At 43.9% G+C, this 16,839-nt stretch overlaps 1 protein-coding gene across 1 annotated transcript in view; it reads right to left on the bottom strand.

Moving 5' to 3' along the window:
* Positions 1-1,472: 1,472 nt before the first annotated feature.
* The window catches only part of LOC146808950 (chemerin-like receptor 1), a 53,229-nt gene continuing 37,862 nt past the window's right edge, over positions 1,473-16,839 (bottom strand). Inside the window, exon 2 of the mRNA XM_085615745.1 lies at positions 1,473-4,440. Coding sequence (XP_085471871.1) covers positions 3,302-4,414 — 1,113 coding nt within the window. The 5' untranslated portion in view covers positions 4,415-4,440 and the 3' untranslated portion in view covers positions 1,473-3,301. The remainder of the gene's footprint in view (positions 4,441-16,839) is intronic.

Here is a 16,839-nt window from a genome sequence, read left to right as displayed (position 1 = left end):
CTCATGGTGCACAGCTTTTGTGCACAGAAGGAAACAGTTTATGTTAGCTCTTGGCCCCGTTTGTAATCACGCCGACGAGTTTCGACCTCCGGAAAGGGCCTGTGATGTGTCTTCGGGAAGGTCTTTTTCAGGGCTGCTGACTGTGTGGACACGTTGTGCCAGCTGTTTTGTAAAAAGCCTTGTTGGAAACGTCTGGCTGGTTTCTTATTTCAAACTCCTGTTATTATCATGGGGTCCTGCATGGAAGTTGGACCTTGATGCGTGTTGGGTTGAGACCATCTGTCCGTAATGTTCCGGATTCCTGCTGCGCTCCAGTGACGGCTCCTGTGACTTATCCTGTTCACTTTCCTTTGGCACAGGCACAGAATCAATGATATTTCCTCATTAGCTTGGGCAAGCACCAATGCAAATGAGGGAATTCCCTGTCAAGGTATCGCTGGCAATACATGTGTGCCATGGCTATCAGTATTACAGAAGGGGCCGCATAAGCGTCTGCGCTTCCTGCTGAAATACCAAAGCGCCACGGGGCGCACAAAGTGGGCGCAAATGCCCACTGTGCCCCGGTTGTGTCCTCCCACATGATAGTGGGTGGGCCCAAAAGGCCCAGAAAATACAGACTGCTTAAAAAAACTTAATCAAAGCAAAAATTTGAAGCACAACCCAAGTTAGGTCCTCACTTAATACCCTGAGAGAGACCAAAATGAGCCCTAAGGTTTGGAAGTGTTGTCCTTACTGGGGTTAGAAAACTGCCGCTAAAGTGGTGATAATGGGCTTGATAATATGCCCTTGAGAATTCCAATAGAAGCCCATGTTCACACCAGAACTTGGGCTTCTATTGGAATTCTTAAGGGCATATTATCAAGCCCATTATCGCCGCTTTAGTGACAGTTTTCTACCGCTAAAGCGGCGATAATTTTAACGCCGAATCTTGATAATATGCCCCACAGTACCTTTTTAAAGCATTTTTGCAGTATCTTTCAGCCACTCGTATTCTGAGTTTGGGATTCGATTTGGTGGGTCTGTAAGTCCAATATTCCAAACATCTCTAAACCTAAACATGTCCAGTAGAGCTCAATCTAGTAACTCTACATTTAATCTTTTTGAGATTATCAATGCACAGTCTTGATAGTTACAACCACACACACATACTTAGAGTTCCTGTCCATATATGGCAAAAATAAAGTTAAAAAATCATATGTATGTGTTAAGAGGCTGTGGTCTGAAAGGCTGCCAAACTTACCTTGTCAATAGGATCTTTGATATTAACTTAAATAGAGGGCAGCTGTGATGAGCCCTCCGTGTGTATTTCTAAATTGATATTCAGATTAGAGAGAGTGGTGAGAGATTGTCCTCAGAAAGTGTGATTTATATGGCACTACTTTTCATCTATACATTTCTTATGTAAAACTCATAAGAACAGTTTTTCACACTCTATATATCATTGTGTATGTTCAAGCTCTTCCCAATTGAGGTATTGTTAGACAAAAGGTTTAATGACATAACATTATCATCTAAAAAACAAAGACTAGGCAGCAGCCACAACATTGATTGAACTTTGAGCAAGATAACGTTTGAAACGTGTAAGTCTTATTCATGGAAAAATAGCTATGCACAGATACAATTATAAAAATACCTGACACCTAACTTTATATTTATACAAGAAAGAATCTCAAAGTTACTTTAACATTTTTTTGCCAAGATTTCTAAGTGCGCTTTTGGCGGCGGCCAAGACACTAGTCCATGTGGCAATTCAACAAAGGTGATATTTGAAAAGGGATTTATCTATCCCCTTAGGCATGACAAGGAAAACGTGCCTCAAAAGATGGCTGGTACAACAAAATACATTCCGAGGATGCTTCCGCCTCTTTCCCAGAAGAAGCCACAGATTTTGAAGAATGTTTGCCATCCAGTGATCTTTTCCAATCAAGAAGGCCCTGAGTTGTGTCTGGAGTGACACCTTTTTGATTCTTTCAAAGAAATGTGCAGTGATGGAGAACAACGGTGAATGCCTCAGGTGTGAAATCTGTATCCCATGATGCTTTCCAGTTCAAATGTAGTCAATAAATATGTCTGTGAACACTACTGACTTCATGAGGAGAGCAAGGGTGCACTCAACCAACACAAGTAAAACCCTAGCCTTGTCCCCCTCCCAAGTAGCACACATACTGCTCATGGGTGCCATTCTAAGAGTGCTCTGGGTGTGCAGAAGCAATTAGACAAATCAAAAGATGCCACGAGAAAATGACGAGACAATGTCCAATCGACTATGTGAACCATACAAGGTTTGATCTATGGACTGAAGGTGCATCAAGCTACCTCAGATGGATCTGATCTCAAGAGAGGAACATGAATGAAGACCAACTGCGAGGTTAAATGTCTCATAATCAAAATTGACTAAGGTGCTCTGTCATTTTGGGAAAAATGGATTGGCTGGAATGCTCCATATCTCAACCAATCAACAATCAGACTACAAAATGGTAGACTTTTGTCATTCTAAACTGGCAAATATTTCGCCCATCCATCATCACCACCGATCTGAGTCCAGTAAAGGCATGCGTGGTAAAGGCATATGCGTGGTAATGGATGCATGGTGGAGGTATTGTGTGGTAATGACCCATTGTAAAGGCTATTTCCTGGTACTAGAGTCTGGAAATTGAGTCATTAGCACCCTTTATTTATAAGCGAATATACACTGATGCTAGGTAGTGGTCAACCATTCTTCGAGGCATTGAATGGACTTGGGTAGTGCCTTTTTATGACTTGAGCCAATTCCAGGTGCAATATAGTTCCAAAGCATTATGCAACATCTACAAAAGCTCCCTGAAATAATACAATTTGAAATCATAAAATTAAGAGCTCTCAGTCAAATGTATGGAATGTTTTAATGTTGTGTACAACATTAAGCTGTTCGATCAAATTTTGAGAGCCATCATCTCCCATATTATTCTACTTATGCTCTGCTCCAAATGCAGTCTTTTTGAAGTTAAGAACCTTGCTGAATCTCCATGCTGTCCCTTGTTTTTCCCATGGGGTGTCTGTGGTGAATATTTGAGAGTTGGCCAATTTGGGTCCAACAAATTCTTAGCTTACTTAGAATAATGAGTGCAAACCAAGTTGGCACCTGGGAGAATTAAACCAAGGTCACCAACTCATTTGGCATTGATCACCAAACTCAGTCCATCAATATTGGCCAAAACCAGATTAGAAGCATACAACCCAGGTGTAAAAGCATTGCTTTACCCAAAGCCAAACTGCTCAGTCATATCACACTCTATCCGTGATCACGCTGGGGCAGAACCTATCAGTTAAAGTTCGATTCTGTGACAGATAGTGACTTGGACTTGTGGCTTTTGCTGACATTTGTCTGAGTGGAGTCCTCACTAAAGGCGCTCTCGAAGGCCGAGAGGATTGACATCTTGAACTTCTCCTTGAAGTCTTGGCCCATGAAGACATAAAGAATGGGGTTGATGCAGCTGTTCAGGAAAGCCAAGCTGGTCGCCAGCGGTATTCCAATCAGCATGGCCTTTCTTAGCCTGAAACTCTGTGATGTGTGGATAATCAGTTCCAGGATAGAGAAGACATGGTAGGGAAACCAGCAGATGAAGAAGCACACGATGACTGCAATGATGATCTTGAACGGCTTACTGGACCTCGCCAGGTGGTTTTTCTTCAGTCTCAGTGCGATAATGGAGTAGCAGGCGATAATACATGAAAATGGGATGAGGAATCCACACACAAAACGGGTTATGATCATGGCTTGATGTCTGGTGGCTCTCAAGAGGTTGATTTCATCATCATCATAGTTGTCGGAAAAGGCAAAGTTGTTATAGCAATGTGTAATGGTTATATTCTCTTCGTTCAGAGATGTTGCTGTGTCACGGAAGGCCAGATAGGGGGAGCTGATGATAACAGCCATGATCCAGATGGCAATAGCCACCCTGGTGGCCAGCCATGGTGTCCTGTGGTTCTGTGACCACACTGGTGACACCACACAAAAGCAGCGGTCAATGCTGATAGCCATCAAAAGAAAGATGCTTGCAAACATATTGAGGAAGGCCACTGTGCTGTTGAGTTTGCACAGGAATGTGCCAAATGGCCAGTGAAAGTCCATGGCTGTGTAGGCTATGCTTAGTGGCAGGAAGAAGGTGAATATGAAATCAGCAATAGACAAGTTCAGGAACCACACAGTGTTGACAGTTTTCTTCATCTTGAAGCCGGCGATCCAGATGACCAGGCCGTTACCCGTCACTCCTAGCAGGAACGCCACACTGTAGAACACCATGGACAGCACATGCAAGGACGTCTGAAGGTTATGGTTAGCTTCCTCATCCTCCTCATAGTCATCGTACCATGGGCTTGTGTCCAAAACAGTGTCACCAGCGGTGGAAGTAGGGGCACCGGTGACATTGTTCATCTTCAGTGAATGATGAGGCAAGAAACCTGAAAAAACACAAAGAACAATTTAAGAAATGAACCACTGCCATCAGTGATGGTTCAGTGTTGTGCAGAATCTGATGTGCCAGCATTTTCAGAGATTTAGCATGAGGAATCATTGACATTTGACTGTATTTATATAGTGTCTTATACACACAAAGATTCTATTTATCAGCTGATTATGCTACAAGCCAAGACAACAGGAGGTAGGGCACAATAATGAGATCTCGATGTTGATAACAAGTGAGTGAAGCTGTCTCAATTAATTTCAGAAGGTTAATAGAGGCATAAAATAGGAGTGATGTTCTCCTTTTGAGGTTGATCTGTGGGTGGAGTCCTTCTGGGTATTTTTTCAGCCTGCTGTAAGTGAAAGTTTAACTCCAGAGAAGCAGACAGACCTTGGGATTTGCTTCCTCTTACTACAAGCAAAAAATAATTTAAACAAATACCCAGTCCTGTTCCATTCTCCAAAAAGTTATCGCTATGAAATCGATTGGGCAATATGGGGAGCAGCACAAACCACTGAAACCGATATAGTGTGAAAAAGGCCACTTTTATTGAAACAGGTGCACATCACAATTAAAAACCCTTGGCCTAATGCCTTACAAAACTACAAACTCACTATGCAAAAAATGTTACCTATGTTAAGCCACCCCCACCCCAAAGAGTCCCTCCCCCCACAAAACTTAAACCTGCATATCACTACCTCCTCGGGAGCTCATCTTCAGCAATTGAGATGTTTAACCTCCCCTACATTTTTACAAGAACTATTAAATTGTAACTAACTTAACTTCCTAATGAACCTTAAAGTTCCCACCTTGTCGGGGCGTGAACTTGTTTACCCCTTCTTTTTCAGCTTGGATTGCTGCTGTCAACCAAGACCTAATGACCTGCCACTGTTTTACAATACAAAAAGGTCACCGGTCCCTAAATTGGAGCCCTATATATACGCCTGGGCTATGAAACAGACCAAATAATGAAGTAGTAACCTGGACTGCTCTATTCCCCAAAATTCCTGAGGGTCAGTCCTCCCTGCGGTTGGCAGCCCTCCACGACCGCATAATCTACAGGGCCTTGTCTAGGCAGCTTGATTGAGCAGTCAAGGTCTAGCTAAAAAGAGGAAAAGAGAAGCCAACTAAAGTATAACACAAATGTATTATTATAAAGACCAATGTTCGCTCAATGTGATCACTCTGTGGTTTCATGTATTTTTCTCAGGGAGTTTGGTTTTGGCATAACCATGGGTAATAAATCTTGGAACGATTAGTATTATAGGGGTATATTTAGTATTGTGTATTTATCTTGGGTATTTATTGTATTTACATCTCACAGTTTCCTTTTTCCGTTTTTTATGGAGCAACGCCTGTATCAACTTTCATTAATGTATATCTTTTCCGTCTTAATTTTCCATCCATTGTCCTTTAATATATACATGTAGGCATTCTGTATTTTTTGTTTTGTGTTTTTTTTCTCTTTCAGTAGGTATACTCCGTAAACCGCCACCTTTTCCTTAAGCTCTGGCTTTACATTTTTATTTTGACATATGACATTCTCTTATGCTACCCTTAGTGACATCTTTAAATGTAACCTTTTGTCTTATCTGACTGCTCCCTCATTACTTTTTGATTTCTGATTTAATTACCAAGATATGTTTGTGACTTTATTTAATTGTGCAGATAAAAGGACATGTCACTGATTGCTTAAAGGGAATAACCCATTAGCACTTACTTTAGTAAGAAAGTATGTGAACAATTATATACAATAGTTGAAGAGATAACTTTTAGAAATCTGTTAGCCTGCCAGTTCACGATTCGTTTATAGGTCGCAACCTAGCAGACAGCATAGCTGTCTGCTTTGCTAGAGACATCTTGGGGACATTCAGAAAGTTGACCTAGGAATGCATTCTGCTCGTTGCTTTGCCACTGGCTTTGTGGTTTGCTACCCATGTTTTCTTGCTTTCCATTTGCTGGCTTTATTTGTTTTATGCTGTTCAGTTTGAGTTTGTACCTTCCCTAATCTGCACTCAATGCCACTGCACTCTTTGCCACTTGACTCTCCTCTGCATCACTCAACTCTACTCCACTCGATCCTACACCACTCTATGCCACTCTACTGTACACCACTGCACTCTACTGTACTGCACTCTACGCCACTCAACTCTACTATACCCTGCACCACTCCACTCTGCACCAATCCCTTCTGCACCACTGTACTCTATTATGCACCACTCTAATCTACGGAACTGCATTCAACGACACTGCATTGTATGCCACTGAATTCATTGCCCCTGCACTCAATGCCTATGCACTCTATGCCACTATACTCCGCAATACTCTGCACCAATACACTCTATACCAGTCCACTCTACTCTAATAGACTCCAATGAATGCCATGCAAAGTGCTCCACACTATGCCACTCCAATGGACGACACTCTCCCTTCACTCCACTCTACAACACTCTACTCCACTCTTCACCATTCCAGTCTACAACACTCCACAACACTCTCTTCTATGCCACTATCTTTTAGCCATGCTGAACAGCAGACACACTGGTATACGCCATGACTAAAACACATTGGCATAGCCAATAGCTCTTGCATAAGCAAGACTTATTGGCTTTGCCAATGCTTGTTTTATATATTTCATCAACACAGCACCCATAGATTGTAATTGCCCATGTTATCACTTGAAGAATTCGGCACCATGGAGAGCTGCCGGTTGTTCTGCTGTGTTGAATGTTTTTTACATTGAAGTCAATGGAGCGACACCAGATACACAACAGGCTACTTCTTCATGAAAGCACAGGCATGGTATATTTCTTAGGGCCAACTTTGAATTTCAGGATTCCATTCCCTGTATGTTATGGCAAGCCAAGATCCTACATTCCACATAAAAATAAAATGCAATTTATCCCTTCTCCTAATTGATTACATTATTGAAATATTGTTCTTGCAAAGTACCGACGTTATAAAGGCCTATGAAGTTGTATTCTGTGCACACCATATACTATTATGCTCAATATCTTGTGACAGGTCACTGGGGGTTCAGCCAGCCCTACCTTACAGTAAGTCAAGCACACAAAAACTGATGGGAGAAATGCTTTCAAATTGTCTAAACACTGTCAAACACTCAAACACTCAGGGCAGCATTCCAACCCAATTACCTTTTTCCCACCATGCTACCTCAGATTGGATCCAGACATACCCTAGTCACTGTTGACACTGCTCCAACTGGAAAAGTCCAGCCCTAACTGCCCGGCCAGGGCCTCCCTGAATCAAAACACAAGCAATCCAAGACCAGTTTTGCCCTTATTGGTGCTCTTCAGTCGGGCGTAGCTTGTTTCCAGTGGCGCAGTGAGCCGCATCTGGGCATACCCTTACCACTTAAGGCAGTACTTCAAACATACAAAAGGTGATATGAGGAATGCTTGCAATTTGTCTAACCACTGGCAGTCGCTAGGGATGCCACTCCAAACCATCATTCTTTGCCCGCTATATTAAGACAAAATCGGTCCTGGGGGTCAGGGAGGACCTGGCCTGGTATTTTGGACTAAAGTGTTTTCCCATTGCAGCAGGGTCAAAACTGATTTGCATTGGATGGGTCCAAACTGAGGTGGCATTGTGATGCCATAAATGGGATGGTTATGCCCAGACCTTTGTCCCATGCACGCTGTGCCACTGTAACCAAGTTTACCTGCCTGATGAGTCTTAATAAGGGTGGAACTGGTCCTTGGCTGCTTGTGTTCCAGTTCAGGGAGAACCTGGGCTCGCACTGCGTGCTGGACTCTTCCCACTGGAGCAGGGTCAAGGCTCATTTTGATATAATTGGGTCCTAACTAGTTAACAATGAACTGCGATGTGGACCTGAGACTGAGATTAATTCAAGCAATCCATGCGTCAATTTCTGCATGCTTTCTCATTTAGAGTAAGGGCCCTGTACAAAGTTAAAATGGAACTATATTTTAGACTGCGAGTTGTGGTTGGAAAATGCAGCACCACAGGCCTAGTGAAGAGTAGCGGATAGCCTCAGACTGAGGGCTCTATTCACTGAGCAGTGGGACTAGTGGCCTCTCTTATGTAAGGAGACACATTTCTAATCCATTTCAGAATGGTTCAGATTCATAGTTGACCCTCACACCCAGCAAATCAGGAAGAAAAGAACCAAATACAGGTATTTTTGTACTACTCCGATTATGCTGCAGAATGGTCCCCTTACCCGCGAAGGTCCAGAAGCCCTCTTTCCTCCTCATCAGGAAGCACCTGAAGCCCTACCCACCTGAAGCAAGTTGACCTTATCCCACCACTGATATACTTTATTACCTGACCCCTGTACAGTGCTCCAATGCTTTATATCTAGGCTTGCACTTCATAAATATTACTACATACATAACTACCTAAATACACAGCTGCTTTGGGTCCCACATGCCTGGACCTCAGCACAGCTCAGGAGAGCTGTTAAAAGAGACATCAGTGATTGCAATGGAAATGCCCCCTGAACATACAGCGTGGTGATGCAGCTTCTGACCAAGTCACCCTGGTTAGAAGCTCAGAGACACGGGGCATCACATAACGAAATCACACAGATGTGTAGCTGCCAAGCACGCGCCACTCTGGAACGGGATGACCTATAGTTTATTTCTTTGTTCTGCAGGTGAATTGAATCGCTAGTATGTAGTTCACCATTTGTCCTAAAAGGAATTCACGTATATGAACATGTACATTATGTTTGTCACCATCATAGAACACTTCTTTGAGTAAAGCAACCAGGAGAAAATTCTAATTAGGGTGCGGACCACCTCTGTGGGAGTCATGTTGCTGTGAACCACCGCCTTGGGGTTCCTGGTTGCTTGGTTTTTGTCACATCGAGAATTTACCTGTAGCATGCTTTGTATAGTGCAAACCTAGTTAAAAGGAAGTGCCTCGATGGGGCAAAGTCAGTGTGTGATTGGAGGGGTAGCAGGCTTCTGACACCAAAAGGGAACTGTCACTGCAACATGTGTCTTCAGCGTTTCCCTAAAAAGGAGCAGAGCTTGGGCAGTGTCAGGGACACAGGGATGTCATTCCATGACATTATGATGATGGGGGCTGGAAAAGGGAGCTGAGCTCTATCATGACTAGTGTAGTATCCTCATATTTCCTCAGTCCCTTGATGAAGCATACTATGGCATGTACAATTCCCTAAGGGGGGTCAGTGTGGAGTTTGGGAGGCCATGGAGTGGGGTTTTGCTGCCAATGCAATTGTGAAACCATGATAGTTTGCACAAAATTTCTAATGTCCCTTTCTGGGAGAAATGTTTTCACTTTAGTGGAGAGAACTAATATCAGCGGCCGTGGGTTTCTTGGAAGTGTGTTCCTTGATGGTGACCTCTCTGTCCAGGAGGAATCTCAATGATTTGCCATTGGCTGAAAGCATGGGTTCAAAGCCATCCAGGCTCAAGTTGTTGAGACAAGTTTTGACTAGTTGTTTCTTACTGTTCTTGGGGAATAGCTGTAATTGTGGTTTGATGGCTTTAAATTTCAGCTAGGTGCTAAACATCCATATCTTGATGAGATGCAGGTTGTGCTTGAGGTGCTGGATACTAGAGCAAAGGAGACTTTTGGCTGTTATCAGTGAGTAGAGTACAAGGGGCTCCAACTAAGGGTTGAAGATGTCAGGGGACAAGATGGAACCTGGTGGAAAACCCAGGTGATATGGATATTCTGTGAATAAACTGAGGAAACATCGAAGGATGATGCCACAGAATGCCATTAAAATTTCAGGGTCAAAGGCAGCTGAGAGGTGTCTCAGTGCCAAGAGGAAGTGATCATATTCATTTGTGATAAGAAGACATTATTTATAGTTTGTAAGGCAGCTGTATCCGTGCTGCAGTATTATTTGAAACTGGATTGGTAGCTGTGCAGGGGATGTTTGGCACTGATGAGATCTCGGAGTTGTACACAGATTGCTTTTTTGCAGATCTTGCCAATGAAGGGTAGGTGAGTGATGTGTTCTTAGTGTACAAAGTCATCAGGGCCTAATGTGGGTTTCAACAGGACTGGAAAGAAATGGCTTTCTTGAGACCTTCTGGGAAGATGCTCAGAGTGAGAGTGGCATTCATTGACAGTGGTAAGAGAGCATCTCAAGAGAGGGCTTTGTTGAAGGGTATGGGTTATCGGAGGTGGCATTTACGAGGTTGAGGTAGGTGATTAAATAGGATTGAGGTTGTTGATGAGGTAGGTGATTAAATAGGACCATTGTGGGATGCCACATGAAGGGGATGGTTGTCAGAGGAGAAGCGGGCTTTATGTTTATTATTTTCTATCCTATCTGCTGATGGAGCCTTTGTTATTAATGCAGTCTTTGAAGTACAAGGGTGCTGAAGGGATTTGGCTTACACTTCCACATTCTATTTGGCGAGTGCCTGTTTACATGCTTTTCTAGAAATCTGTGGAAGTTGTTTAAAAGGGAATTGATGTCTGATGCAGAGGTGGCAGAGACAGAGATGAGGTTCAGCTTTAGGTTGCCAGTTGAGAAGTCTTTAAAGGATATGAAGGTATGTTGTTCTGTTTCGAGTAGACCTACATGTGTTGGTTGGGTTCTAAGCAGAATGATGGGGACGGTGAGGTGGTCAGTCCAATTGCGGGGTAGGGGTGATTTGCATTGGATTGTTAATGATGTTTAGAAGATGAGGTTCACTAGTAGCCTCTGAAGTTTGTTGGTTGAGTGACATGCTCGTTCATAATACAAGTGCTGATGAGGTTGATGAGAGCATCTCTTCTTTTTACACTTGAGTTTTCTGGGAAGTTAAAGTTGCTGTGGAGGGTAATGTGGGTGTGTTGAACAGGTTAAGTGAAGCTCAGGTCCAAACATTTCTACTCTATGAGGAACTTGTTATATCCAGGAGGTCTCTAAATTAAATGGAGTTGAAAACCATGTTGCCAAGAGTGGGAATTTTATGTGAGGTTCTCCCTAGAGTTGAGTGTCCCCCTCTAACCTAGGTTGCAGGGCCAAGAGGACGGCAAGGATGCTGACAAGACCTCTTCCAGTCTTATAAATGCACTTGGTATGCTGGATACACTGGTATGAGCAGATACACTGGTATGGTTTTGCAATATTGGGTTTTAAATAGTATGCAAAGAAAATATTGTCGTAAAAATATTGATGACCAAGGTAAATTCAAAGTAAGTATAAATAAGTAGCTATAAGTATATATGCATAAGTATAGTCTTTACTATACTTAGTTCCATATGGATCTTGACACTGTCTTCAAGTTACGTACATGTAGAGTTAACAATTGGGTTTTTCCATAATATTGAATGAAAATTGTCATGCTACAAAAACGCTGTAGCCCAAATACCTTCTATCACAATACTGAGAAGGTTTGGACTTGCAAGCCCACCAGAGTAAGACAAGCGTGTAGGTTGAGCCGAGATCTGCCTTGTTTGAACCTCCAAGTGTGAGCAGCTCTTGCCACCCACGAAGGTAGCCAAGGTCAGGCTCTGTGACCTCTAAAACTAGACAGCTTGGACTCGCGCTAGGGAAGGCCAGTTTGGAGGCTCTTCTGACCATGCTGGACATTTTCAGTGGTATGTGAGGGTCATCGTTGATGGTGCTTCACAGATTTTACTGGGGATGGAGGCACATGGTAAAAACAGTGCATTACCAAATTGCTCCCTTAAAAGGGGGTCAAGGAAGGGTACTTCCTTAAAGATGGCATGGAAAGACTTTTGAGGTCCTCCTCTCCCCACCAAGAACCTTGATGCTTCCTTATGGTTAACTTCAGCTGGGACCCGATTACCATCTTAAAATTGGGGTTACAAGGTACACTGAAATCAATGAATCATCGGGGTAGTCGGGTGTGTGAGGAAAAAATGGGACAGCAGTAAACATTTGTTTTACAATTAGCTAAACCTATGGTTACCACATTAGTTGCTTCAAAAGAAGGAAAGCCTGGATCGACCTTAAGCGGATTGAAACATCCCTAAGTGCAGTGGGTCGTGGAAGAGTTACCTGCTAGTTACCCTGATCCAGCTCTTTAAAATCAATTATCTGGTTTAAACGCTTCACATGTACCCAAAGGTACTTGCATATACTTAGGGTCACTGGAATTATGCAATTGAGTGTCCACGGTGATTTTCACATAATTATAGATTTGGCGGATATGCCACATAGTCTTCAGATTTTCACCCCAAAAATAGTTTCTAGCTCAAATGGTTCAAAAGTTACTAATAATGCAGTGAAACGTATTGCCGTGAAGTGGAAGGCCCTTTGCAAAGATTGACTGTGTAGCTTTTTGTTGCTTATTGCTATATTTGAGTGTTAAAACCGGTTCATTTTCAAACTTGCCTACCCGCTGGTGACATTTCCGCTTCCGGGTGCCTTCTCTCTGTGTGCCTCCCCGCCGCTGCTGCCACCACCATTCGCGGCCGGAGACCACAGCCCCCACAGTGCTTTGCGCTGCATACGCGCCCGGAGGCGCTTAAAGGACCGTCGCTCCTCCTGCAGAGCGGGAACCCTGTTCATTTTCAAACTTGCCTACCCGCTGGTGACATTTCCTGGGCGCCTTGGTGCTGGTGTTGCTGCCGCCGCTTCCGGGTTCCTTCTCGCTGTGTGCCTCCCCGCCGCTGCTGCCACCACCATTCGTGGCCGGAGACCACAGCCCCCACAGTGCTTTGTGCTGCATACGCGCCCGGAGGCGCTTAAAGGACCGTCGCTCCTCCTGCGTCGCGGGACGCGCGCGGGCGGCGCCGGGAGAAGCCCGGGACAAGGGCGGGACCGTCTGTGGCCGTCCGGGGCAGGAGGGGGCAGGGCTGGGCCGCATCATTGTAATCCTGCCATTGACATTGTGGAAGTGGATTTCGATCATTGAACTCCGGCTGGCTGTGCAATGAAGGTACTGATTATGGGTTAATTGAGCCACTATGTCTTTGATGTGGCTCTCACTGATTTGCTTATAAATCTGGTTCGTGTTACTTTACAGTGGTTTCAATTGTTATAGTGCATAGAACTTTATTTATACCATGAGCAAATCGGGCAAAGTACGGAAATCTATGGCTGCCCGCCCTAACACCAGACTTCATCCAACTACGACTCAACCGCTACCGACACTTACGGCCATTGATAAAATGCTACAACAGACTATTGGAGTTGTAGCCACTGCCATAGAAAACACAGAAAGGAGACTCTCTATTACTCCTACTTTATGTTTGCAAGACTATGGGGGGGATTGTTCTGCTTCTACTATTGACCCTACGATTGCTGATTCCTCTCTTGTTCCTACTTACGCGGAGCTCCCATGTTCACAGATATCCCCAGAACTCGAGAGGAGTGAGGAATTAGTCCAGGCCTCTGTGATATCATTTAATAATGCTGCGGACATCCGCTCTATTCCTCCCTCCTCCTCCCCTATAGGGATAGTAAAACCTGGGAAGCTAGGCCATAAATTAAGGAAAAATTGTCCCCAAAATAAAACTAGAAAACCTGTGAAAAAATCGCAGCCTAACCACAACTTGGTGACCCCACTAGATAGCTCTTTGCATCCCCAAGTAGGGGTGCCATGTTGGGTCTCCAATATGGTGGCCGATTTACAGACATGTTTAGAGCGAATTATAGCCTCCCATATTAAACCTCTTGTTTCCAAATTAGATAGAATTTCGTCTTTCATAAATAAGTTGGAAGGGGGTACAGCGAAGCCTATAACTGTTAAGGACAAGACATCACCTGCATCTGGTAGTCTGAGGGTAGTAATTGATGATACCCGAGTAGTGCAGAACTTAAATCAGGGAATTCCTACAAATACTGACAAACATATAAACCCTACGCTTACACTTCCCCCTGTTTCAGTGGCAGCGAGCTCCACCTCCCAGCCCTTAGGGACTCCTTCTGCTAATCTTAGGCCGCACTATAAAGAGAAAGAGACGCTTACAAAAATCGTTCCATCTATGGCAAAGACATCTGAGGAGCCTAGGGCTGGTACTTTCCAGCTGTGTTCTATTAATCTCCCCCCAGAGGCACAACCCTATGTGGTGGTCCTAGAAGGTGTTCCAACCCTCTCCGAGGGGAAAAAAGAATATGACAGTGATTTGAAAAATAAATGTATCCAATGGCTAAGTAAAAATAGACCTCTCCCCCCAAATATGACAGGGGAAATCTTGGCGGTGAGAAGAATTGATTGGATTGGAAGGGGTCCCAAAACAGTGGCAGGAGATGTCATAATAATTAATTTTAGGGACCCTGTTGTAGTGGATTATATCTGCAGAATTCCTCCTTGGTGGAATTCCCAGATATTTCCCCTGCATTTGTCCTATTTTTACCCCATCCGAAGCCCAAATTCAACCTATGCACAGAGGCCCCAAAGCGATAGAAATCAGTACCTGTTACCCAATAGGACCTGTCAGTGGAAGCCATCCATGGAAGGTATCCTAAATCCCATCCCCCCCCTTCAGACATATGCCCATAGGAATAGGTTCAGTGCCTTAGAGGAGGTAGATTGACTGATCCATGGGGAAACCCCTAGCACGGAATTTATCCATAGTGACTCGAAGGGTGGCTCCGGATCGACGGTGACTACTTCTCTTCAATTCTTTGGCGCTGATTCCTCCCCTAACGATATTGTGAGGGCACAAAAGGGAACTGATGAAATTTTAGTGCAAACTCCCTTAGTAGAACAGGGGATGGAGGCGTATGGCTTAGACAAAAGGAAACAGGGATGTGTGAAGATCCTATCATGGAATATAGCTGGAATAAGGAACAAATTATTGGAGCCAGAGTGGCTTACCTTTATGACAGACCATGACATTAGCATTATGCAAGAAACTTGGGCCCTGGAAGGGAGTATATGCCACGGTTTTGCGACCTTTGATATCCTTGCGGTATCTTCAGGCATGGGCCGCCCTTCTGGTGGCCTGTCTATCTGGGTAGGAACACATTTGGGGATTCAAGCCGTTGTACTTGGAACAAACTCTTTAGACATCCAATGTGTCCTACTAATTCTACCAGACAAGTCACAAGTGGCCCTTATAAATATTTATTCCAGACCCACTCCAAATGGAAATGAGTCAAATATTATTACTACTCTTGACTCCTTTATCCAGTCCCTTGACCCCACTATATCGATTATTCTGGCCGGTGATTTTAACTGCCAGTATGAACCCTTGAGTATCCCTCATTGTGATGATTCCAATGATGTGGATTCGTCGGGATCTATTCCATCTCCTGCGATAGCCCCAGTAAGGGCATGGACCAAGCTTGTTCTACAAATCAAATCTTTTACACTTGCAATGTCCTTATGGGCGTGCAATGGAAGGTTTGATAATTCCTGCTCTGGCCTACCAACATTCAATAGAGCCAATAGCACTTCTATTCTAGACTACATTTTAATAGAAGCTAAACATTGGGACAAGCTTAAAGATTTTACTGTTGTAAATAGGCAAGATAGCGACCATAACGCCCTGGTTTTATTGCTTAAGCCTGGTGCTTTTGGTCTATTTAATACAGATCCAAGTACATTGTTAGCCCCCCCACTACATATTTTGTCTAATAACAGGAGAAGGGTTAAATGGCCAATATGCTTGAATTCACCAACACGCCTTGCAAAAATGTATCAGATTGCCACCCCATTAATTAGTGAAATGGCGGTCCTTGCCTCTCCTACCCAGGCTGTTGTAATACATAGGAAATTGACCACGACTCTTGGAGAAATATTTTATCCAATGGCTAGGTCTCGGTGTCCAAGGGCCAAAACTCACCCCTGGTACGACTATGCTTGCAAAATTGCAAAGAGAGACATGCTTGTCGCAATTAAATCAAAGGTTACTTCTAACATCAGAACACTTAGGTTGGCCTATAAGAAGGAATTGAATAGGGCTAGGAAAGAGTGGGAGGAAACTAGATGGAAGGATATGAGACAGGCACTCCTTTTCAAGGATTATAAGAATTTCTGGGATATTGTCTCTCTTTCATCGAGAGGCGAGCAGGAGGAGGGGGTATCCAATATTGCCCCCATGGTATGGGAGGCACATTTCAACGAACTCTATTCCACTCCTGATTCGAGGACCATCTCCAACTTGGTCCAGAATTATATGCCAGCCCCAGAGATGGCTGTTCTTCCAGATCCCTCCTTACCCCAGAGTCATTTAGGTTCAGGGATGAGCCCATATGATTTAACAGATGAAATTGGGGTCGATTATTATTCTGATTACATTTCCCTAAAAGAAGTTGAGTCTGCAATCAAGGGTCTACCCTTAAACAAAGCGCCAGGTCTTGACAAGATTCCTGGGGACCTTTTTCGTTCCGAACCTAAAATCTGGGCACCATACCTGACCGTTTTCTTTAATGCGGTCTTGCAAGGCTCAGCGCTGCCAGAGACATGGCTTGGAGCCGAGATTGTTCCAATATTTAAGAAGGGCTGTCCACTTGCCCCATCCA

The sequence above is a fragment of the Triturus cristatus genome, chromosome 7, assembly GCF_964204655.1.
Source record: "Triturus cristatus chromosome 7, aTriCri1.1, whole genome shotgun sequence".
Taxonomy (NCBI): domain Eukaryota; kingdom Metazoa; phylum Chordata; class Amphibia; order Caudata; family Salamandridae; genus Triturus; species Triturus cristatus.
Note: the sequence above shows the minus strand (reverse complement) of the source record. Positions and strands in the feature narration are given on the sequence as shown.